The sequence below is a fragment of the Acipenser ruthenus genome, chromosome 7 (assembly GCF_902713425.1).
Source record: "Acipenser ruthenus chromosome 7, fAciRut3.2 maternal haplotype, whole genome shotgun sequence".
In the NCBI taxonomy this organism is placed as follows: domain Eukaryota; kingdom Metazoa; phylum Chordata; class Actinopteri; order Acipenseriformes; family Acipenseridae; genus Acipenser; species Acipenser ruthenus.
This window is the reverse complement of record NC_081195.1, coordinates 37,268,781-37,294,544: the sequence shown is the minus strand read 5'-3', so window position 1 is coordinate 37,294,544 and position 25,764 is coordinate 37,268,781. Positions and strand designations below refer to the sequence as shown.

The window sequence follows — 25,764 nt, the reverse complement described above, 5'->3', positions numbered from 1 at the left end:
GGGTTACCTAGTCATGTTGCTGAAGGAGACTCTTCTTCACACAGAGAGTGGTGAGGGGATGGAATGGGTTACCTAGTCATGTTGCTGAAGGAGACTCTTCTTCACACAGAGAGTGGTGAGGGGATGGAATGGGCTGCCTAGTCATGTTGTTGAGGCAGAATCACTTGTTTAGACAGGCCGAATGGCCTCCTGTCGTTTGTAAGTTTTGGTTCCACACGATTAAAAGGTTCAGCTGGTATTAATGTGGCTTGTTTGTCCTGTGCTCAGGTGACGATGAGGAGGCCTGTAAAGGACGAGACAGAGGTGGAGATTATCCGATCAGGGCTGTACTTCATCCTGCTGCTGGGGAAAGGGATCTCTGTGACGTGGGATCTGGGGACAAGAGTCACAGTGCACCTCAAAGGACAGTACCGGGTATGTGCGCACAAACCTGCCTTAACTGAGAGGAGTTAGTAAAGGTCCCATACATTTAGAACCAAGTCTGCTGATATTTTGTAGTAGGTGCTTTCCTGGGTTCTCTTTTTACAAACTGTCTTTTTACCTTTGTTTTTCTAATCTTACAATTAAAACCACATTTTTTAAAATTTCTTTTTTTTAATTTAATGGTTTGATTGTTCTTTTACGTGTATGTGTGTGTGTGAAGTGCTTTGGGATGCTTGTGATGAAAGGCGCTGTAGAAATGTGACTTGCTGTTGTTGCTGGTTCTTACAGAACAAAGTGTGCGGGCTGTGCGGGAACTTTGATGGAATTCAAAACAACGATTTGCAGAGCAGCAACAACCAGGTGGAGGTGGAGCCTTCGGACTTCGGGGATTCTTGGAAAGTCAATCCCAGCTGTGCGGACGCTGTGCAGGTAGGATACAGCAATGATAAACTACAGGCTAACGAAGTGGGTGTCTGATCAACATGGCTGGACCTGCACTGAAACTCGGGGCTGTTTCAGAGCAGAACCGGATCATAGTTTTGGATTACACCCCTTGAGTTATGGGCCTTTGTTGTATACAGGGTTAGACACTCACACTAGCCCTGCAGCACCCAGTCCTGAGGTTCAGAACTCCCCTTGTTTAGGTATATTATTGAGATGACCAGGTGGCAGGAGTTTGAGCAATCAGGCTAACTGCTCTGAACTGAAGACATTTCTCATCACAGTATGAATAAGGTCACCCGAGTCTGCAGGTTTACTAATGTATCCTAAAAAATTGTCAGAACAGGCAAATTAGTAATTGTCTAATTTAATTGATGACTTTAATAGGCCACACACGCAATTCATTTCAAATAGTAAGAGAAAAGAAACACTTAGCCACACATGGCAAAACCCAGGAGACTTTTTAGAAGTTATTTAAGATGCCTGATTAAAGTACAAAGCGTAACATTTTCACACACGAGTGCCTATTGTTTTTATATCACTGATTACTGACTGGAAATTGAAATTCTCACACCCAGAGGTTTTTATGCAGGTAGTTACGGTAATCCTACATTACAAAGTTTGAATGGACTAGAAGAAAAAGGGTCATGGTTCAAGTTATGTTGAACAGCATTAAGCATCCCTTTTAAGTACCTACATTATATCTGTATGTTACATTTTGACACTGCTTATCAAATTGGGATTAAACTCGATCAGGACATTCTTTAGCTCAAGTACTTGATAATACCCTGACTGTCAGTTCACTGCAATGTCAATCCACTGCAATGTCCTGTAAGTGCCTGTCAGTCACATTATTATCATTTCGCAAGGTTACTGTTGGTGAAGTCCCAATAAAATCTGTTTAGTGTCACTGCAATTGTCCAATACCTAAAGTGAAAAATGCTTTCACTTTATACAGCTTATCAAAATGAGTATACAGTTGCTTTAAAAATATGTATTTTACCATGTCATACAGCATACTTTATTTCTATTTTGACAGATTTAACCTTAGCACTGGTTGGAGCCGAGTTATTCATCTCGGACCAAGAGTTATTTCTGGTTTAAGCACAGTGTCATAAGAACATAAGAACATAAGAAAGTTTACAAACGAGAGGAGGCCATTCAGCCCATCTTGCTCGTTTGGTTGTTAGTAGCTTATTGATCCCAGAATCTCATCAAGCAGCTTCTTGAAGGATCCCAGGGAGTCAGCTTCAACAACATTAATGGGGAGTTGGTTCCAGACCCTCACTTGTCTTACATATAGAAAGCAGTGCTGATTTGGGTTGTCTTTGCAGCTGCCTTCCCAGTGCAGTGACAGCATCATGAAGCTGGTTTCAGTGGAGCAGTCCTGCAGCGTGCTGGTCAGTGAACTCTTCAAGGAATGCAACAAGCTGGTAAGCAATCATGGAGGCTCACAGAGGGGGCCCCAAAGAACCCACAGGAAAATCCTGAACCCTGCAGTAAAACTGCTCAATAGTGACCCCACAGAGAAAGTGATGTATAAGTCAGCTACTGTTTAGATCGCATTATCTTTTCAATTATTAAACACGATAGGGCCAGCTAAAAAGTAGGCTCAGATGAAGCTCAAAGCCAAGTAACGGCAGATTTAGAGATCATAGGATGAAAACACAGAACGTCTCAGAATGATTGACACAAAACAGTAAAAGTGAAAAGCGATTCCAGTGGCATTTGAAGTGACTTACTCTTTAGATAACCAGGCAGTCCAGCAGTAAACAGCAGGTTTCACAGATTAATGCCATAGCATACTACAAGGAGGAGAGATGACGTTTCATTTACACTCTACGGCTTTCACAAGCACATTTAGTTTAGTTTAGTTTAGTCTAGCTGTATTATTTTTTCTCAATGTACTCATTTTAGTTATGAATTTATTTTATTTGGGTAACACTACATGAAGTGTCTCTAATTACTGTGTTTTTACATAGTAGTTACATAGTAAATACATGTGTGCTTACACATGATTACAATGTTATTATGCATAGTTACAATGTAAAATTGTTATAGTTTATACACTATTGAACCTAATTTTTTTTTTAAAAAACAGTGGCCAGAACTTTTGCATCACCTAGAATTTTAGTAAATGAACATAATTTAGACCTTTTATTTAACATCATGTAATCAAAAGAACTACAAACTGAGTTTGAAAAAGTCTACCGGAAGCCATAATAGTAGTACAGTATTTCATACTAGATTTCAAAATGTCACATTTTTCAATTTGTCAGTTTTTCGTTAAGTATATGGAAAACTACAAAGCGGTATGCAATTCAATATGTTAACGTAACATTATTCAGCAAGTTTCATTCGACTTTATGAAGCAAAATTAGTTCATTCTATAGGGAGATGTAGCTGTTGATTTGAAAGAAGACAAAGCCGATCCCCTACAATATAAAGACAAGGTTGTTTGCTTTCCAGGTGGACCCGGAGCCCTACCTGGAGATCTGCACCTACGACACCTGCTCCTGCCCGTCCATCGGAGACTGTGTGTGTTTCTGTGATGCCGTGGCTGCTTATGCACAAGAGTGCGCCCAGCATGGGGTCCTCATTCACTGGAGGTCAAACAGTCTGTGCCGTGAGTTTATAGCAACAGGAGGGCTATGTATTTTGTGCTTAAGCAATATGGCACGACAGGGTGTGTGTCATTTTTAGATGATTTCACGATTTCCATGAATTAACCATTGCCTTCCAATTTTTAAATGAATAGTGTAAATGTACACATTTTTTTTTTTTTAGCACTTAAAAATAAATACAACAAACTTTTTAGGAACCTGGCAGCCGGTTTAGTTTGCTTCCGGTTAATGATTGAACACACAGCATAGAGCTGCACGTTTTCTTTGAAATGTCTGCACTGTAAGATACCAGCTGCATCAAAGATCGGAAATAGTTCTGCAAAAGATCGCTCTGTCCCGTACAAGAAGGGGACATTTCACATGTCTGTTGTTTTTATTTTGTTTGATAATTCACTGATGGTGAAAATAGAACGTGTTTTAAAAGGTGGACATAAAAAAAAAAAACATTCATCAATTTAGCATTTACTGTTTTTCATGTATTTACATATTTAGAATCATTTGTTGTGTAATAACTGTAGAGAAAATTATACATTTTGAACGCGGCACTGCATTTTTTTCTGTTTTCTAAATATTATTTTTAAAAATACCTATTTTTGGACCATGAAATGAAATAAGCCACCGTGAAAAAAATACATCCAGTATCCAATAGTGGCACACACTCTGGAGTGCTATATTGGGGTTATACAATGGCTATGAGGTCAAAGAAAAATAGATTTAAAGTGAACCAATGTCCTGCAATATCTCCACAGCTATGACATCACAAAGCCTATTAAATTATTAAGAGGATGATCCTTACCGTTCTATAATATCAGTAAATACCTTGTGTGTAGGGCATCTATTATTGTTATAAGATATCTCATCATGTGCCTGACAGCACCCAATATCACCATTCTCCCAAGGACAGCTCTAAACAATTATGCATCTAATACTGTCCACTTGTGTTGTGTTTGCAGCTCTGAGCTGTGAGGAGCTGAATGCAGTGGAGCCGGAGTTTGCGTGCGAGTGGAGGTACAATGCCTGCGCCCCAGCCTGCCCCATCACCTGCCAGCACCCTGAACCCCTGGGGTGCCCTCTGCAGTGTGTGGAGGGGTGCCATGCAAACTGCCCCCCAGGTTAGTATGGGCAGTGTTACCCCAAAACCGCCAATTATGAACCTCTTATTTCTGTGATAGTCTTAATCGGGCACTGATGGCGGCACTAGCAGAAACGTTTGTGTCCGAGGCTTATAGATGTTACTTTATTGCAGTGCCCATCCATGAATATAAAAAGTACTGTAGATATTCCACGAATGAGAACAGCTGAATATGACTCTGGCTAACCTCATGAGTAAAACAACCACAGCACATTAATCTTTGAAGCATTGAATACAAATATAGATATAAATATATTCAATTTATCAACATAGTAATACTAATAGACTTAATTAATGAATGTGTACATCTTTTTGCACAATCTATATAAGTACACAGTTGTATCAGAAAAGGGTTAAGGATATATCATGCAAAGATTTACACATTAAGTACATTGTAACTATGTGGAAGTACACATGCATTTACTAAGTAGCTACTATGCAAATGCACAGTAATTAGAGCCACTTCATGTAAAGCATGGCTGTATTACCTTTCTTTCAATGTCTAGTAAGTTGTTACTCAGTATCTGCTGTCCCAATAGGAAAGATTTTGGATGAGGTGGCTATGAAGTGCATCGACCCCTCCCAGTGTCTCGTGTGTCTCCATGAGGGGAAGAGAGTCGCCCACGGCAAGAAGATCATTCTGAACCGGGAGAACGAGGACCTGTGCCAGATCTGGTAAACTAGTCACTGTGCAGTTCACTGTCTTTAACAGGAGATCTTTCATAGCCAAGCAGCAGCTCTTTAATGGCAGATCAGATATTCTGTACACCAGGGCTGCTCCAATGATACAAGTCCCCCATTGGTAAATGATTGGTTAAATGAATTTGATATATTAATTGTATTGCATAAGGGCTAAGTTTATTTTTGTACAAATAGTTTCAAATAACAGATGTATTATTCAAACAATAGATATATTCAGAAATAACTGAAACTTACTGTCTTGCTACCTTTAAAGGAGTTCAAACAAAACAACTGACAGATTTGTGGTGGAGACGTGTTGTTATTTTGGCTGGTGCTCCTGAATTGTTTCTTATAATTTGATTAACTTGTTTGTATTGGTTGTGCTCGTTTCAATTTGTTTTGTATTGCATGCCACCTTCTTAACCAGGTCTCCCTTGAAAAAAAAATTGATTTGAATTGCAACAGGACTTTCCTGGTTAAATAAAGGTTAAATAAATATTTCAGATAACCACAGCTAGGTTCACAGATCTTGATTAGCACTCATCATGGGCTATCCGATTTGACTTTAGGTAGGGTACCAGGATAGGTAGGGTACCAATAGTTTGCAACATCGTAGATATGCCTTTACAGCTATTAGTGTCAGAAGTAATTCAGTTTCTTTTAGTAATTCGAAATTTGTTTTAGATGCTGTTTAGACTATTACCCTGCTTTGTCAAATGTTTGAAGACTACCCTAAGAAAGGTGTACTGATTTTCTGATTGAGCGTTCAGCTTTGCGGTTCATTTCTCATTTCTTCTCTGCAGTCACTGCGAAGGCAGTAACCTGTCCTGTGAGGTCTGCCCATTGGAGTTAGTAACCACCCCGGCACCCACCACCCTCCCCGTCACCACTCCTTACAGAGACCTGTTCACGACTCCAGTCCCGGAGAACGTGTGCAGCCGGGTGCTGGACCTGGCCTTCATGGTGGACGGCTCGTCCTCTCTGACGGAAGACGACTTCGAGACCATGAAGGACTTCATCATCAACGTGGTGGAGCGGTTCCACATGGGTGCGGCCTACACCCGCGTGACGGTCATGCAGTTTCACACGGGCATCAAGAGCTACGAGATGCAGGTGCAGAAGTCCGTCTTCAAGAAGGTGGTGAGGGCGATGAAGTACAGTGGCGGGGAAGCAGCCTTCATCAACGAAGCTCTGAAGTACTTAGCACTGAACATCTTTGACAAAGACAAGCGAGAAGGCGCTTCCAGGGTGGCTGTTCTGCTGACGGCCAGCACCTCGCCGCGCAAGATCAAGGGTATGCTGAAGCTGCTGTCCAAGAAATCCATTACCATGATCTCCATTGGCCTGGGGCCTTACATCAGCATGGAGCAGATCAACCAGATCACCAGCAACTCGCCCAGCAACAAGGCTGTTATTCTCAGCAGTGTCAACGAGCTCGAGGAGAATGCTGAGGAGCTGGCCAAATATCTGTGTCACCTTGGCCAGATTCCTACAGTTCCTCCTCCAAAGATGACCAAGTCTCCCAAAGCTCCTCCTACCACCACAACAACGGCTAGCCCTATTGTCATCAAAACTCGTGTCCCTCTAAACGCTGCTTTGTCTACTACCTCCTCATCCACTGGACCCACCACCTCTGCTTCCCAAGCTCAGATAGATATCACCTTTGTCATTGAAGGATCTGACAAAGTGGGCGAGGAGAACTTCAGCATCACCAAAGAGTTCCTGTTGAAGTCCATCCAGAAGATGTCAGTTGGGGAGAAGACCATCCGCATCACCATCATCCAGTATTCCTACAACTTCACCATTGAGTACTCCTTCACCAAGAGCCAGAGGAAGGAAGATATCCTGGAAAGAATCCGCCACATGGAATGGCGAGGCGGGAATGCCACCAATACCGGAGCTGCTGTTTCCGAAACCACCATCATGACTGCGCAGGGGAACAGGGACCAGGTTCCTGACTTGGTTTTCCTGATATCCAGTAACCCCCCAAGTGACACCATCACAAAACCAGCCGAGGATTCCCGGACAAAGATCATACCCATCGGGGTGGGACCACAAGTGAGAGAAATGGACCTGGAACTCATCGGTTATCCTCAAAAACCCATAATGATTAAAGATTACAAAAGTCTTCTTGAACAAGGGGTGACGACAGTGATTGAAACAATCACAGCAATAGCATCACCATCGCTCCCTGCAGCTCCCACAACTGCTGCCCTTCACAGCACCCCAGTGCCAACCACAATGCTGCCATCTTCAGGTAATCTGAGAAGTGTTACAGTGAAACAAAAGCCCCTTTTTATTTGCAGGTGTTGATCACAAGACGATCTCAGTGTAAATCTGCAAATATGTCAGAATCAGAGAGACAGGGATGCTAATACTGTCTCAATACAACTAGGCAGATGTGACAGAGTCAGAGAGAATACAAATAAAGAAAACTATAGAGACTCTGCAGTGATAGAGTACTGGACCACTCGCTAGCTCTCCTTCTGTTAAGCTGAGGGAACATGAAGCCACTTTGTGGCTTGGAACTTGGTTTCAGGAGGCTAAGTCTCAGGCCACTGTATGGCACACCAGGGGAGACTTGGGGTTTGATACAGCAAAGTTGCTACAAACTATGTCCCCTGGTCTACTGGAAAAATGGCTTTGTGTTCCCTCAGCTTTAGACCTAGAACTGAAACCAAACCTTGTACCCTACCCACTACTTAGGCATGCAGCGGAGCTTAATATCAAATAAAACTCTTCACGGGGTAGCTATGCATGAGACAGTACAGTACACGATCAGGAATAGAAGCCGTCTGGAAATTGAACATATTAATGGAATAAAACAAACCATGTAAAAAAAGATATGTAACCATATGCCGCATTAAAATGAGTGAAATTTAAATAATTAAACTCAAAGACCTTAGCTATTAAATCAACAGGTTATTTATTTGCTTACTCATTATTTGAAAAGTTTATTTCAGCATTAATGTCTGATCATTACTGGTCATTACCTGCTTGATAACTGACTGCAGGTAAAGACAGTTGCGTATGATAGTCCTGCTATTAGAAATGATTCGCTGAGTGTTTATAATATGGTATAATATCTATTACTGACTATATATGGAACTGTGTTAAGTGTAAGAAGGCATTGTAACGCATTGTAAAGCACAGGCAAGTATGATGAATCACTGAAAATAAGGGTGAAGCATGTTTAACAAAGGGAAAGTTAAATGCAAACACGCAAATAAACCTTTATAGAAAGAGTAACTACTAAACAGAGAGCAGAATGTGCAAACAGTCAGCACACCCCTGTGTCACATAGCTTGTACATGTCCTATTGCAGATTCAGCCTGAATTAAAGATCACCTTTATAGACTGATCTTCTGTTTGTAGTATACGTAATCCCTGTGCGGTACATAAACCTTACAAAAACGCATCCTTATATTGCTACTCCGCTATTAACATTGGCAGTCGCGTCTCTGTTAGGCATGGAACCGACATGCTGTTTTTGACCTCGTATGTGTATGTGTTCTGTACATTGATTCAGTGCTTTTGGAGGTGTTGCAAGTGCACCAGTCCTGTTTCACGTCTGTACTGTGCTTCGACCTCTAGTTCCGTGTGACAGACCCATGGATGTGATAATCATGCTGGAAGGGAGCGCAGGAATCCCACAACCACAGTTTGAGGAAATGAAAACGTTCGTAAAAGCCTTCATCAGCAAAGCAGACATTGGTGAGTGACCAGCTGACTAGCGAGCACAGTGCCTGATCTTACCTGCTAGATAGTGAACCACAGGACAGTCAGGTGCCCTGAGCCCAAGGACTATGCATGTAATGGTCGCTGTGGAAGATATTAACCCTTTCAGGTACAAGGGACATGTGTCCCATAAATAAAATGAAGCTAACTTTCTTATTTCTGCAATGAGGTGCACGGAACAGGGTTTAAAATGTACTGACAGGTTAGAACTGGTCGTCCAAATTGTCAGTTTTGTGGTACTTGAGTCCCTCTCAAGTGTATTTTAAGAAGCTCCCCGAGTGAGAGCAAAAATAATCTTCCAATGGGCTTTTAAGTTGCCATTGATTGGTCCTCAACTGGAAACGTGAGGGAGACAGGTTTGTTATGAATGGGTTTGGTTCATACCTGATAATAAATACTTTTTTTTGTTTTGAAATCAGCTCGTATGAATGGGTTTGCTGCATACATGATGATAAATACTTCTTAAAGACAATAAGGAGTAGGAGTATTGAGCAACCTCAGTGCAATCACACACTTCAGGGAAATTGTTACCTTTTTATAACATCATAAACCAAACAAATGCTTTGGTGTATGAAGACATTATCTTAATGCATTTTTAGTTTTATAACTTGGATTGGATCTCTTAGAATACCTATATCAGTGTTTAAAATAGGTTTCTAAAGATTCTAAAGTCATGTTAGTTTTTAGAGGCCATCTACTGCAGTATAATGACTCCCTGTTACACTGCATTCAGGAACCTGACAGCCGGTTTAGTTTGCTTCCGGTAAATGATTGAACACACACGGCATAGAGCTGCACCATTTCTTTACAATGTCTTCCACCAAAAAGGCATCACAGATTGGAAATACTTCTGCTGAAGATCGCTCTGTCGCGTTGTTTTTACATGTATTTATGTTTTTATTTTGTTTGATAATTCACTGATGGTGAAAACTGAAGGACTTTAAAAGGTGGACATAAAAATGAAATATTCTACAATTTAGCATTTACTGTTTTTCATGTAAGCATTTAAATATTTAGGACCATTTGTTGTAGAGAAAATGATACATTTTGAATGGGTTATTTCTCCTTTAATAAATATTATGTTTATTTGTGAAATATCTTGAATACCTATTCTTGGACCGTTAAATGCTGTGAAAAATTTACAGTGAAAAAAAAATACAGCCCTAATAATGACTCTACTCAGAACCTGATTGGCTGAAAACTTCGGCGTGGTTTATAATAGTCTTCAATGGCTATGATGGCTACAATGTAATATAACTTGCTTCACCATAGGGGCAAGCTTTCTATTTCTCACTGGCTTATGAGAGCAAGTTTGCTGTACTCTACAAACTCCTTGCAAATTAGCGTAAACATTCAACTAAATATTAGATTTTATTACTGTTAAAATTTTTCAAAAGTTTACAAAGATTTCATTTAAATGTGTTAGAGTTTGAGTCAAATGCAATATTGTGGTTAACTTTTACTGACCCTATACTGTATAAAAACACCAACCTGAGTTTATTTATTTTAAAAGTTTTTTTATTCAGAACTCGTCCACTGAGATACAAGCACCTCGTTCACAGGACCATTCCAAGTCCTTTGAGTTAAAAATGCAAGTGTCCTGCTGACCAATGAGAAACCTCCAGTACGCTGTGTAGCCAATCATATCTCTTATTGTCACCATACAAAAAGACAACAAAATGAGAAATTGTGTTCTGAAATAAATATTGATGAGAAGTCGATCTTATCCCTACTGTAGACTTGAACTAAATTAAGCAAAGCAGTGGTTCTGGCAGTGAACTCACTTTAACCTGAGATCAACTCACATAAACGTCAAGCATGTTTTACTAGATACCAGATCTCATCATCAATTGAATAGCGAGTAACTTGTTTGTTCTTCCATAAACAATACATCCATTACGTCCCGGCTGTGCGCCAGAGTTCGCCTCCTCCTCCCCAGCCTCCACCTTCTTCTTGGCTTCGTCTAATGGGGGAGGGCAGCTATCCTGCCCCCCTACCCATGTCTTCCCTATGGTCAGCCTCTCTACTGATCTGCAAGCTAATTTATGAGCAGGGATACCTCGAAAGGCGAGGCCAAAGGCCAAAGAATGTTGTGTGAAAATATGTATAATGTAGTAGTGTTGTCTAGTCTAAGCTTTAATAAATAATCTATGGCCTGAGTTTCTGAACAATGTGTTTTTCTTTTGAAATGTTGTAGGTGCCAATGGAACCCACTTGGCTGTTCTTCAGTATGGAAGGAGTAATAATCTTGAAGTGTCTTGGGTGGACCGTCAGAATAAAGAGAATCTCATTAGCAGTGTGAATTTAATGCAGCAAAGGGAAGCCGCTCCCACCAGATTAGGTAAAGGAACTGATCCAGCCTCCTGCAGTTGATTTATGTCTACTACTTGAAAGGGGGAGACCCAAGTAAAACTAGTACTACCTTTATCAAGTGGACATAAAGAAACTGCTGAAGGCACCAACCAAAATGTGTGTGTACTTCACAATCAATGGCAATTAACCACGCCATTGAGTCATTTAAATGCTGCTGGGAAGCAAAATTTGGGCATGTAACACTTTACATTGTGTCTCTGATTACTGTGTATTTACATAGTAGTTACATCGTAAATGCATGTGTACTTACACATAATTACAATGTTATTATGCACAATGTACTTAATATGTAATTTTTTTTTGCATATAACCCTAAATCTAACCCTACACATGTATTTACTATATAACTACTATGCAAATACTCAGTAATTAGAGAGACTTAATGTAAAGTGTTCCTGGAAACAAAGGAAACAAATGTTTTATGAGAGGGTTTTACTGTATTTTAGAAAACTCCCAGCTTGTCCTTGTTCAGTGTTTTTGTCACTGCTCCTTCATGGAGAGTCCATTGTTTTTCACAAGCTGTTTCTTTGTGATGTGAAACAGGGGACGCCCTGCGATTCACCGTTCAGAGTGCAGTTTCAGAGGTACACGGGGGGCGTCCGGGGGTCCCCAAGATCGCAGTGCTGATCGCGACACGCCCCTCCCAGGATCCTGTGGAGGAGGCTGCCAGGGAAGCACTGACTGCGGGTATGTAATCAGCAATCAAACAGACAGACACACTATGTATTACAGACATGCAGTTACAGTATACTAACTGGGTAATTAACAGCTTAGGGCAGCTAGGCTCATCCCAGGACTCTGTGAAGACAGGTTAAAATGATTAAATCTCTTCAGCCTAGAAAACAAGAAGGGAAAGAGTTTTTAAAATGATACATTTTATAGATAAAGTTAACCCAAGACACAACTTCATGTTTAGCACAGAGAGAAGAACATCAGGGCATGAATGGAAGATGAGTAGAGTTTAGAACAGAAGGGAGGAAGCACTTTTTTACACAGAGAGAAATGCACGGAATAGCCTACCTCATTCCCCAAACTTTTCTTATGTTATGTACTGTGTGATTACATGGAAATTGTCTTGAGGACAAATTTTAGTTCTTGATGTACAGGCCATTTCTATATAATTACACGCATGTTTCACCAGAAGTTACCATTGAAAAGCAGACACAGCCACTGCTGATTGCATTTTGATATCTGTACTTTAATGTTATCAAAAGGACGCGGGGGGGGGGGAGGGGGGATCAAAACAGAAAAAAAACTTTGCCATTAATGTTTGTCTTTGAATTTCTGAAGTTTCTTTTAGTATTTTTTACATTTAGCATTATTTTATTATTCATCCAGAACTAGCAGACATTCAACAGTGCTAGATTTCGAAATACTCAAAGAAACATACTCGAGGTACTTTCTTAATGCCTTCAATGTTGTCAATAACTATTTTATTGTTACGGATGTGATATGATTAATAAGGGAAAAATCATCTTCATAGGTGGTGTTATAGCTTACCGATGAACTGAAAGCAGGAGTTCTTTCTACTTAATAAACCTGGGTGTAACATTGACGTGCTGGTCTCTTACCCTTCCTAGGAGTGGCAGTGTTCCCCATTGGAGCTGGGACACAGTTTGATGAGGACCAGCTGGTCACAATGGCAGGGCATGCCATGAAAGACAACATCATCCACCTCCATCGAGTGGAAGACCTTCCCACCATGGTCACTCTCGGGAACCAGTTCATTGACAAACTCTGCAGAGGTAATCCCAGGGTCTCGGTGCTGTATTTCTATTCAGGACAATGCTTTAATTACATATTTATACCGTAAAACTTTAAATAAACGCCCCAGTGTTTATTTACAATATTTGCCAGTAGCCCCGGCGCCTACTGGAGACTGGCAACTATTTGAGACTTTATTTGCGTTTATTATGTAAGATCAATAACTATTTGCATTTATTATGTAAGATCACTAACATCAGAGGCAATCATGAAAAAGCTGCCTGCACACAGCCTTATAGCAACGACATAAGTAAATTACAACATTCCAGCAACGTCATTAAAGGTTGTGTCAGTGGGTAATAACAGTTTGTATTGTAATAATAATAAAAACAGTAAAATCCACTAAAGACAGCCCTGTAAATATCGGAACATAAGCGTGTATTAAGGTAGGCTTGCAGCACAATAAAAAAACAAACATGGTTTGAAAATTAATAAAAGCAATGAGTATCATCTTTATTAACACATATTATATTTATTGTTCACCCTCAAAACATGGACATTGGTAAGAATGGACAATCGATGAAAAATTAACCAGCAACGAATCTCCATTGCAAAACAACCGCATGAAATACTGTGTTAATACGAAAAATAAGTTCATACTGTTGGCCCACAACACACTCAAAAATGCTTCAAACTGTTTAAAGATTAACAATAAAATCAATACAAGTACCAGTTTTATCACAAAATCAAAGCAAAAGTAACTAATTATAAGTAAGCTTGCTGTACAGCCATGTGTATGTGTTGGCTTGAACATTTAGTATGACATGCATTGTATTATTATTCATAACTCGCGTTTGAAAGAGACCCGGCGTCTATTTACCATATTTCCCAGAAGCCCCAGCGCTTATTAGAGACCAGCGAGTATTGGAGACCAGTGTTTGGGATGGTTGATAGATGCCAGTATGCAGTACAATGATGATCATCATTTTCTTTTCTCTTACAGTCGGACCCCCTGGGGTGTGCGTGGATGATGAAGGAAATGAAAGGAGGGTAATACATTCTCTGAACTTGCCACTGTACAGTCAACCAACACCCCAATATGTTGCATTTCATTCAGCAGTGATTTCTTGTCAGATCTTCACTGAAGCCCTTTGTCTTAATTCAGGGATGGCCAACCCTGGTCCTGGAGATCCATAATCCTGCAGGCTTTCTGGGTATCTTTAAATCAACAATGGTTAAAGACCTGGAAAACAAGTTAGTGTTGACCAATTAAGAAGATATTTGGTTCAATTAAGTAATTGAGAACTCAGGTGGAATGAAAACCAGAAGACCCTGTGGCTCCCCAGGACCAGGGAGATTAAGACAAGGGGCTGTGTGAACCAAGGACTCCCCAGCCGACCTAACCCCTACCCGCCCGGGCAGCGCTTAGCCAATTGTGCGCCACCTCCTGGGAACTCCTGTCCACTGTCGGCAGTGACATAGCCTGGATTCGAACTGGCGGTCTCAAAGCTATAGGGGAGCCCTTCAAGCCATTTTAACGGAAGGAGTGTCAAGTGTTAAATAAAAATGTAAAATTCTGACTCGTATTTCCTACACTTATAGTGGGTGGATATAAGTGGGGGGCAAATAGCATTAGTAGCTTTACAAAGCTTTTTCATTAATTAAAATAAAATTACATATATTCACGTGAGCTGTTGATGTCGTGGTCCACTTGAACCGCAACACAAATACATGGTTTGTTGCTAGTTTTAGAACTGCTCTCAATTGTTTAGAACATAAAGCCATTCCCCATCAAGGCTCGTCCCTTGTTAGCACACCATTCTCCCTCCTGGTTGGGAACTAATTTAAAAGCACAGAATCTAGGCTTTTTTAAATGTTCCCAGTGTTTCAGATCCTACTTCTTCACCTGGTAGGCTATTCCATTTATAACTCTCTGTGTAAAAAATTGCTTCCTACCTTCTGTTCTAAACTTTTACTCAGCTTCCAGTTATGCCCTTTTGTTCTTCTCTCTGTGCTAAATTTGAAATAGCATCTTGGGTTAACGTGATCTATACCAATCTAACATGCTTTTTTCAAGCTTGCTTCAAACCGGGTCGGCCCTGTTATAAGTTGGATCCGTCTGGTTCTGGTTAATGGTTTTTTTCCCATGTGTTCCAGCCCGGTGAAACATGGATTCTGTCTGACCAGTGCCACAGCCTCCTGTGCCACCCCAACGGGGCCGTCACCATCCAGAACCACAAGGTGAACTGTGAGAAGATGCAGAAGCCAGCTTGCAGGAACAACCTGCCCAGCGTGAAGATCCAGGAGACCTGCGGCTGCCGCTGGGCCTGTCCTTGTGAGTAACAATCCCCCCTGGGTGCTATCAGTGCGGTGTAAAAAGTGCACGAGAAATATACTTTCAACTTGATTAGGAGGTAGACACTTTATATTAAGTGTCTCTAATTACTGTGTATTTACTGAGTAGTTCCTTAGTTAATACATTAGGTACATTGTAACTGTGTAAATCTTTTTGTAAGATATACGTAAGCACACAATTGTATAAGGTTAGGGTTAGGGTTATGGTTATAGCTATGCATAATAACATTGTAATTATGTGTATGTACACATGTATTTACTAAGTAACTGCTACTTAAATGCACAATCGTTCATTTATTTCACACAGGCATGTGTATGGGGAGCTCCACCAGCCACATTGTTACCTTTGATGGTCTTGCCTTCAAGCTGACAGGGTCCTGCTCCTACACGCTCCTGCATGACGCGGCGCACGGCAATGACATCATCCTGCACAACGCGCCGTGCCCAGTGGACCCCAAGCAGAGCTGCATGAAATCTGTAGAAGTGAAGCACGCTGGCACCTCCATCGCACTGCGGGACGACATGAAGGTACGTGCGTCCTTTACCTAAAGCTGAGGGAACACGAAGACACTCTGTGGCTTAGAACTTAGTTTCAGGAGACTAGGCTTCAGGCCACAGCAAGGCACACCAGGGGAGACTTGGGGTTTGATACAACAAAGTTGCCTCAAACTAGGCCTCCCGGTCTCCAGGTTTAAAAAATGTTTGGTACTTAATGGGTTAATACAATAGCCGAAAAGGGGAAGTATTAGGCCAATCAGTACTTACAAAATGGCAACAGTATGTGGTACTGCAGAAATGACTTTGTGAACGCACAGCTGCGTATACAGCTCAGCTGCAAATCTGCAAAAGCTCTCTGGCGCACGCTGCTGGAAGTAGAAGGTAGTGATTTATAATTGAAAGTCCCGCAGCATCACCACAGTAGATATTCAGTTATCGCACACTTTGACACATTAGTATCAGGCACACTCAGCGCCCCAGTTAAGCTGCGTACTGGGCGTTTTTATGCATTAAAAAATAAGAATTCCGTATGATATTGCAATTTAATGTGTAACGAATACTCGTAGCAATTCTGCTGTACAGCTTGAGTTTGCATGTTAGGAAGCTTCTCGTACTTTGTTGGTTCCCCGGCGTCTCAATGGTCAAGTGTGAATTTACTGCATGCGGCAGCTGTTGCCAGAAGCACGTGACCAATAAGTCTGTTGAATCCACTCACTTGCAATGCGTGTTTGGGACTGGTGAACAAACGGCTGGATTCTGGATTTTGAATTCTGGATTGCCATCTCAGTGCCCCTCGACCTAAACCAATTAACCTATTTTTGGAAGGTACATATATATAGTAAATACAATATTCTGTGTTTGGAGAGAGTCAGGATGCTTTATATTACTTAATTAGGAATACAGTACAATATTATTATCGTTGCTTTACAAATACATAGTATGGCCTTTTGTTAAGTATATTTCATCTGCAACGTTGGAATAAAAAAGTTGTGCTTCTGTGTTTGTTTCACAGCCATATTGTTTGTAGTCAGTGAAGCAAATAAGAATAATTGTTGTTTTTGTTTTTATTGTAAGATCAAGTTTTTTTACAATAGTTCTAAGTAACATTACAGTTAAAATGTAAGGCTGTAGTTAATGCAAGCCCATTCGTTTAAAATAGGTATTTATTAAAAGTACTCTTGACTTCAAAGTAATGTTGCATTTTATCACCCAGAATACCTTTCACTCACATAGTGTTTAAACTGGAAAGTAAATTACTCAATGAACCTAACCCTTCTGTGCAGCGCTGACTCATTCCCCACACTGGTCTATACCTGCATGTGTTTCAGGTCACAGTGGATGGCGTGGAGACCCCTGCCCCCTTCAGCTTGGGGGGTGTTGAGGTGACGCTGTACGGAGCTCTGATGCATGAGGTGAAGATTCCCAGCCTGGGCTACGTGCTGACCTTCACCCCCGGCAACAACGAGTTCACAGTGCAGCTCACACCCACGCTGCGCACAGCCAAGACATCCGGCCTCTGTGGTGAGCACATCATATATAGATAAGAGAGCCGGAAATAATGAAACAGAAATGTATCCACACTGAATAGGAGTTTTATCTCAGTATGCTGTGGTGACTTCATATGTCCACAACCGGAAGGAATATGTGTGTGTTTGAATATGAAACATACACACGTTAATGCTTATTTGATTTTTTTTTACATATAGAGAGAGAGAGAGAGAGAGAGAGAGAGAGAGAGAGAGAGAGAGAGAGAGAGAGAGAGAGAGAGAGAGAGAGAGTTACAGTTACAGTCTGCACACATCGTCTTTTCTTCTTGGTTACCAATCACTGCTTTTCCTATGACTGGCATGTCTATGTTATTCCAGAAGAACACTTCAGACAAAAGCAATTGCTTTTATTCATTAATTGCAGCAAAAAACAAAATAAAACGCCATGAAATACAAGTTTACTATTATAGGTGCATCTTTTATATAAGAAGACCTAAGATTATTCCTGTAGGTAAGATTTACTGGAATTATTTTCTTATCTTCATGCCCTTTGATAAACCGTGGTGCTCTTTTTGTAGGTTTCTGCGACCAGAACGAGATCAATGATTTTGGTCTGAAGGATGGCTCGGTGACTCTGGAGAGCCGTGTGTTCATCAAGGAGTGGACCATCGAGAACCCGAGTGGCCCGAGCTGTGAGCCTGTGGCCAGCCTGACCTGCACCCAGCCGGCCAGCGATCAGTGCCTGGTCCTGCACTCCAGCATGTTCCAGCTATGCCATGCCGTCGTGCCCCCCGCGCCCTACATCGCCCTGTGCCAGGAGGCCAGCTGCCATGGGCAGGACCTCTGTCAGATCGTGGCTGCCTACAGTCACCTGTGCCGGCTGCAGGGAGTCTGCATCAACTGGAGATCCGCAGGCTTCTGTGGTGAGCAGCCAGTCTTTATGGGGGGAATGTCACAAAATCTCAAGCAGCGATTTACTGTGCCTTAGACAATGAGGTGCAACAGGTAGTGTAGTGCAGGTGCGAGGATCAGCAATAGCTCATAAAGCAGAGACATGCACTAGACCTGCACGCTGAACACTGTGTGCGGCAGCAAAAACAGATTTACACATTATGCATATCATTGCAAATTGTTTCTCTATCACTGATTACTGACCGGAAATTGAAATGCTCACACCCAAAGGTTTTTAGGCAGGTAGGTATATAAAGGATATAAATGTCACATCTTGAGGTGTTCTGATACATTAGCACACTGCTGTAGGCCTCTGTTTTGTTAATCTGGTCAGTGTGTAGCTATGCTTGTGTCTTGTCTCTGCAGCCCAGCAGTGCCCCGGCTCCATGGTATTTGACAGCTGTAGAACTGGCTGTATCCAGCAATGCTCCGGTCCCTTCAACAGCACCCTGTGCATGGACACGCCCACTGAGGGCTGCTTCTGTCCGCCGGGCAAAGTGTTAAACAACGGAGAGTGTGTCGAGGAGGAAGCCTGCTCACAGTGCCTTGATGAGAACAGAGTGGCCCACAAGGTACACTATTACTTTTTGTATCAGTATTAGTATTATTAGTAGTCATATTTCAAATAAATTGATTGGGCGACCAATGATGATGGGGATTAATAATAATTTGCATATTTTTGGTTATCTTCTTCTCCGCAGTGGTGGTAATAGTATACATGGTCAATGATAATTTATGTTTTTCAGTCTTATTCTGCACAGTGGTGGTACAAGACCCGTGTATAATAGGATTGGGTGATGGCACGAGGCCTATATATAATAAGAATGCATGTGTGTAATAAGACTGATGATAAAACTGCTCAGCTCAATTTAACAAAATGAACGCTACCACCAGTACACAACAAAACACCAACACACACAACAACGGCCGGCAAATTTGAAGTTTTATCCACAGAAGACAGAGAGCAGAATAGAGCAAGTACTCTTAGAAAAACAATAAGCGATATACATTTAGTAAGAAATGACCTCAGTCATGTGCCCTGTGTGAGATGTGAGGCAGTGTAGACTGATGGTCCTCAGAAAGCAGAGGCTCTGAGTGACGAAGAAGTCATCCACATTCTCTACTTCAATTCTTAGGAATAATATATCTAGTTTTCCAGCTCCCTTGCCCAAAAATGAACTTGTGTGCCTATCCCCAGAAGCCCTTAGAATTACAGCCTTTTTATGCACTCACATGCCTTGTTTACTTCAGCATCTGGACTCCTGGATTCCAGCCCACGATCCTTGTCAGATCTGCATGTGCTTGGACAACAGGAACATCAACTGCACTGCGCGGCCGTGCTCCAACACCAGAGGTGAAGAGGAGAGGAGAATACTTCTCTCTTTGGCTGTCCTTGATCTCACATACGGTGCTCTCTCAGTCTGCATCCGTCACTTATAGGGATGCTTATAGGTATATAATGGAGACGCCCGTACGTATGGGAGACACGTTTTAGAGTTTTATTGTGATGGAACTTGATAAGGACATTCTTTAGCGCAAGTATGTATCATAATGTATGGATTGATGAGGGTATATGGAGGAGCCTTGTATGTACGTACATAGATATAGTACATACTTTCCTTTACACTTACATTGTTGATGGTGTTTGTAATGTACTGCCATCTTAGCCCATTGAATTGAATGGGAAGGCAAGGGCTGGGTGTGATCTATACGGTTGAACGAGGAACGCCTTACCATTCAATTATAGAGCGAGCTCTGTAGCAGAGAGGTGCAGTAAGTACAGGACTGGTGCTGATGTCAGCTGCTAGGAGGAGATTCATTGCATACAGTATGCACTGTGAATCTATAGTCTGCTCTTTCATGAAGCTCATAGCTCTTAGTTTGCATTTATACCTGTGGTGGGTGTATGTTGCTGTGCCGCTTGCTTCCACCTCCCCTTTCTCTGATGTGTGTATTTGTATTTCCAGCACCAGTGTGCGGTGCGTGTGAGGTGCTCACCTTGAAGAAGGGCTCAGAACAGTGCTGCCAGGAGTATGAGTGCGGTACGTGCTGGGTCTACTGTGACAGCTTGACTTGTGCGCTTATGCAACAGGGCTGAGGCTGGGGGGTGAACTGGTGACCCTGCGTACTGCAAACGAGCATCTTAACCACTGTGCAAAAGAGCCAGACTCGTCTGCATTCGGGGTTATAGAGCTTTTAACCTCATCTCACTGACACGGGACAGATTCCGAAATGGCAGTATATCACACAACACTGCCCTACACTTACTGGTAATACTTTACATGAAACACAGACAGTGATGATATTTTCAACATGATCTGACAATGCAGTTTAGGCTATTTTCAAAAGTCTTTAATTAACTCCTGTTGTTTCGAAAGAGCTAAAACATCTGTTCATTTTACAAAACTAGAACCAAACAATTAAGTAATACATCCCAAGTCTTCTTAAATACCTTAAAGTGGTTTTGTTTGTCGTTTTATAACAGCAGCTGTTTTTTTCTCCTTTTAAAAAGTAGAAAATATGTTCCATAGGGTACAATGTAAACTTTTAACTGCATATTTAGGGCATCAGGGAAGGGGCTATTTTCTGTGACAGAGACGGTGAGACGGTGAGTTTCCTGTTCAAGTGACCCTAACCCTTTCCTCCTCCTTCCTCTGCAGTGTGTGACGTGGTGAGCTGTGCCCTGCCTCCGGTGCCCACATGTGCAGACGGAATGCGCGCTGTGCTGACCAACCCAGGGGAATGCAAACCTGCGTATGAGTGTGGTGAGTGGACATGAGCAGGTACCTTCAGCTGTCTGCGTGGTGATCAGCTTTCTGAATGGAACCACTGCAGAGTATATTTGCAGAAATGATCATGTCTGTTGCCACATATTGAATCCTATGTAAGCCCACTTGTGCAATTTTTACATTTTTAAGGTCTCCTTACTTCACACCCATTTTTTGAAAGTTCCATCTGTAAATAACTTCAGTGTTCATCCTGAGCATTGTTTAAAGATGGCGCTCACATTACAAAATTTAGCAAAGTAGAACAAATATAGCAAAGGGTTAGATACATATGGCAGAAATAACATTGTGTTAATAGACAAGTTCATTTCTCCAAATTAAAGGTGAAACAACTAACAACTTCAATGGTAAACATTTCATTTTTGTCCGTCGCTTGTGGGGAGAAATGTCCCTCTCATCTCATAGCCCCTTGTCCTTTCCAGTGATGCACACCACTACCCTGAACCTGTGTTTGTATCCATCAAGCCTGCAAGAAAGAAGTCTGTAAGCGGGAGCCCAAACCGAGCTGCCCCTCCCACCGCAAACTCAGCGCTAGAAAGACTCAGTGTTGTGATCGATACGATTGTACCTGCAACTGTGTCAACTCCACAGTGACCTGCCCACCAGGCTACCTCTCCACGTCTGTGACCAACGACTGTGGCTGCACTGCGGTCAGCTGCCTTCCTGACAACGTAAGTGACGCCTAAACACACTTCCAAGGCTGTGTATCACAGAGCGGTCACTGGGGGTCCCCGAGAGGCTCACCTGGTAAAGGCACGGCCGTGTGGTGTGCAGGTACAGTCAGTGGAGTGCAGGATCGGGTCCTGGCTGTGCAAAGTCGTTAATTGTCGCTGGGGATTGCGAAGGGAGCATTGCATTGATTGGTATTGATTTTGGAGGCAAAAGGGACTGTTTCTCCTCATCGGGCTACAATGGATCCTAGCAACCAGGCGCCAGAGCTGGGCAACTAAAGAATAGTTATCAGTATTATATAGTGTGATTAATTCCTTTTTTTTAATTAATATGTTTTTTTTAAGAATTCCGAGAGCAGGGATCAGAGGCCAGATTCTTATCCATTAGGCTACAGGAGGAAGCAGCTAGGGGCAGACCAATCAGGTTTCTCCTATTGGCGACAGTGCTGTAAATAGCAGACTGTATGTATTTTGCACCAGCCTTAGTAGCGGACTTGCGCTTGCTCTATACAAGCGGACAGTCCTCCTTACCTGAGTTCCAGTGCCGTCTCTTCTCATGCTTTCTCTGTGAAACTCCTTTAGGTGTGTGTCCATCATGAAGTTGTGTATCACGTTGGAAGCGTCTGGGAAGAAGCCTGCAAGACTTGCAGCTGCACTGGCAAGCAGGACAAGGTCACAGCGCTCCACATTGTCGAATGCACAGAGAAAGTGTGCAATGAGATCTGCCCAGTGGTAAGTGTGTGTCAGTTTAGCATGGTCTACCATACCTGAAAATATCAGCTATTGAATGAGAGCGTGTTTTGTACACAGGATTTTAGGTAGTGTGAACAGGGTATATAATGTTCAGTGTAAGTTTTTTATGTAGTTTGTTTCTTTTATAGGGGACTAGTTACATTGCAAAGGACGGCGAGTGCTGTGGAAAATGTAAGAAATCTGCCTGCCAGGAACACTTTGTTGGGGGGCCGCTGGGTGACATGGACAGTGGGGGCCGTCTACGACATGTAAGCTTGTGTTTATTTTGGTTTTCATATTCTCTTTCAGAAATGCATTCATTTTTTTTGTTCTTGCTTTGTGTTTTATAGAACCATTTTCTGTTCTCTTTGCTTCTCAGTTAAAGAGGTATGGACCAGGGTTTTTATCCCTAACCTCTTAGGAAGATTATCAGTTGTATATTACAAAATAAAAACGTTAACCTAACAACTGAGGATTAAACAGTACTTCACACACACCACTAAGCAGTCATTGCTTGATAAATATCTAGGCACCATGAAAAGCTAACTTTCCCCTCTTCAAATACATGTAGTCAGTTTTCCTTATGTTTCTTTGATTGAGGGACCCTGAGGATTGGAATGAGGTGTCAGTGGCAGAGCCAAGATATGACATCATTTGTAGGTGCATGATATGGCCAATATTTCAGAATAGCAGTCATTTAATAAGGGAGGTAGGACTATATAAACCACAACTCAGGGTACTTGTCAGATTTTCATAAATAACCTCTTAATTTGTTCAGAACAAAATGGTGTTTATGATGATACCCTGATACTGGTTCCTTTGCCAATATGCTGTGGGAAAATAATTGACACATTTTTCAATGACAATTCAATGCATTGTGTATGCAGGTGGGTGAGAGGTGGCGCTCTGCTCATAACCCCTGTGTGATCAACGAGTGCGTGCAGGTGAACGAGGAAGTGTTTATAAACCAGCAGAACCTGTCCTGCTCCCAGCTGGACACGCCCCACTGCCCCCCTGGGACCACGCTACAGTGCGACACCTTCGGAGACTGCTGTCCCTCCTGCCACTGCGGTACGATTCAAAGCACTCAAACCCAGAGTCAGGCAGAGCCCTCCTGGAGGATGAAAATGTAGTGCAATCATATGAAAGTGAAATAATACTGATAGAGAGGTTTTAAATGAGTGGAGATAAAGCATGTGCAGGAAAAACAGTAAACAAATACCCACGGTAACCTTGTGAAAGAGATTGGTTAGTGGTCGATTGCACTTGAATGGAGTAACAGCTGAAGGGCTACATTCTATTGATCATTCGTAAGATAACAAAAACAACCCCCTACTGGCCAGCTCCTAACGAGCCTAGCCGAGCCTCCTCAGGCTTGGTAGCATCAAGGCGCTTCTTTTGCTAGGTGACGTATTCGAATTGGGCAAAAAAAAAAGGGGGAGGGCGGTAAAATATATAGAAATGTGGTCAAATTTGTGTGAAGCTGAACTTTGTGAACTCTGCTTTCACTGTGTTTTCCTAACAATATCTAAACACTTATCAATTTCTTGGTGCGAGTTACAATGTTGTTCCAGACACAGAACATACACAAGGCCAAAAGTACCCCACTTTATCAATTCCTTGTCTTGAGGAGAAAAACATCTCTTTGTTAACCGCACGTCTTGCTTCTTTGTTTAACCTTAATTGACCCTACATACAGTATAAATCAGTGAAAGTACTGCAAACCAGGATCAATGGTTGGTTTGGGGCATTGGTACGGATTGGAATTGGATGCTAATTATCTTTTTCTTACAATTATTTCCTTATTGTGAAGGCAGCAAGTGTTGTGCAGAGTGAAGAAGTCGATACAGAATTTCAACTTCAGTTGTATAAACAGTAGGATGGATTCAATGTAGTTTCTTATTGTACGTCTGCTCTCACTTCTAGCTCCAACGGATGGCTGTGTCATGAACAATACCGTCATTGGGGTAAGACACTCTTCCTCTATTACTCTGTTATAACCCAGATTCTTCTGTTAATTTGCTGCCCAGCGTCCAGTATATTTGACATTGAGAAAATAGGCATTAAATAGGTATTGGAACATACCCTGGGCAGTAAAGGGTTAACTGCCTGGCATTATTAGTTGCTTATAATACATCTCACCAACATATTTCACATGCACAAAAACAGCAGATGAACAGGGATCAGACAAATAAAGATCTGATGTCTACGTTACAAAACGAAAGCTGAACAAGACTCAATTAGAGCTACTTTCAAATGCAAGCTACAAAGTTGACCAATATGGAAAAAGCTTTATATGACATAGCTTTTGTTTTTTTTTTCTTTCTCTGTTGGTTTTGGGAACGTAAAATGTTTTAGTCTGACGTAACTCCTTTATGCATGTTGCAGCAGCGGGAGGTTATTAATGGCAAGCTCTGCAGAACACATAGAAACAATGATAAAAATGACAGGAAGTGCTTATGAAGCTGATATTTTAATACATTGGAAATATGAACTGTTTTTTATACCCTGTTAATGCCTTTGTTCTGTGTTCAGTCAGGAGAGGTGTTCTTGGCCGATGAATGCACCCGGTGCCAGTGCAGTGTGGAGATGGGCGTTATCAAGAGGTATCGACTGTTGTGTAGGAAAGTGACCTGCTCCCCGTGTCAGGAGGTACGTCACTGTGCTGGGGTTACCAGGGAATTAAAGGGATTGGAGCTGAATAACAGATACACATGGATATCCTTTATATACCTACCTGCATGAAAACCTCTGGGTGTCAGTAATCAGAGATATATTTACACTTTGCTGTGCTTTTACTATGGGAAACGTTTATGAAGGATCTTATTTCTTTACAGGTACATTTTCAAGCATGCAGTGGGCTATCGAGTGCATTCCTTGCTGTTGGTTCGTTGTTGAGATAATAATTGTGCACAATGAGAACCCATTTACATGGCTTGTCTTTTTTACACAGGGGTATAGGCTGGAGAAGGTGAATGGGTCTTGCTGTGGGAAATGTATAGCAACCTCTTGCTCTTTCTCGCTTCAAGATGGAACAGCTATTCGCCTCCAGGTGTGTATCTTTCTGTCTCCTGATCATCTACAGTATCAGACTTTCTTTCCATCTCGCTGAATGGAAGAAAGAGGAGTTCCTGCTGTCCGATCTTTATTCAAGACAACCCGTCGAGT

General features: G+C 41.8%; 1 protein-coding gene across 1 annotated transcript in view; it reads left to right on the top strand.

Moving 5' to 3' along the window:
- LOC117415837 (von Willebrand factor-like) overlaps nt 1–25,764 on the top strand; it is a 56,557-nt gene that overhangs the window by 27,961 nt on the left and 2,832 nt on the right. Inside the window, 27 exon segments of the mRNA XM_034026685.3 lie at nt 268–414; nt 712–852; nt 2,199–2,297; nt 3,334–3,490; nt 4,442–4,600; nt 5,160–5,295; nt 6,105–7,558; nt 8,896–9,015; nt 11,237–11,380; nt 11,956–12,099; nt 12,993–13,157; nt 14,120–14,166; nt 15,274–15,451; nt 15,779–15,999; nt 17,298–17,490; nt 18,035–18,379; nt 18,774–18,979; nt 19,659–19,761; nt 20,375–20,449; nt 21,068–21,172; nt 21,659–21,864; nt 22,447–22,596; nt 22,746–22,865; nt 23,484–23,667; nt 24,523–24,563; nt 25,132–25,248; nt 25,550–25,648. Coding sequence (XP_033882576.3) covers nt 268–414; nt 712–852; nt 2,199–2,297; nt 3,334–3,490; nt 4,442–4,600; nt 5,160–5,295; nt 6,105–7,558; nt 8,896–9,015; nt 11,237–11,380; nt 11,956–12,099; nt 12,993–13,157; nt 14,120–14,166; nt 15,274–15,451; nt 15,779–15,999; nt 17,298–17,490; nt 18,035–18,379; nt 18,774–18,979; nt 19,659–19,761; nt 20,375–20,449; nt 21,068–21,172; nt 21,659–21,864; nt 22,447–22,596; nt 22,746–22,865; nt 23,484–23,667; nt 24,523–24,563; nt 25,132–25,248; nt 25,550–25,648 — 5,256 coding nt within the window.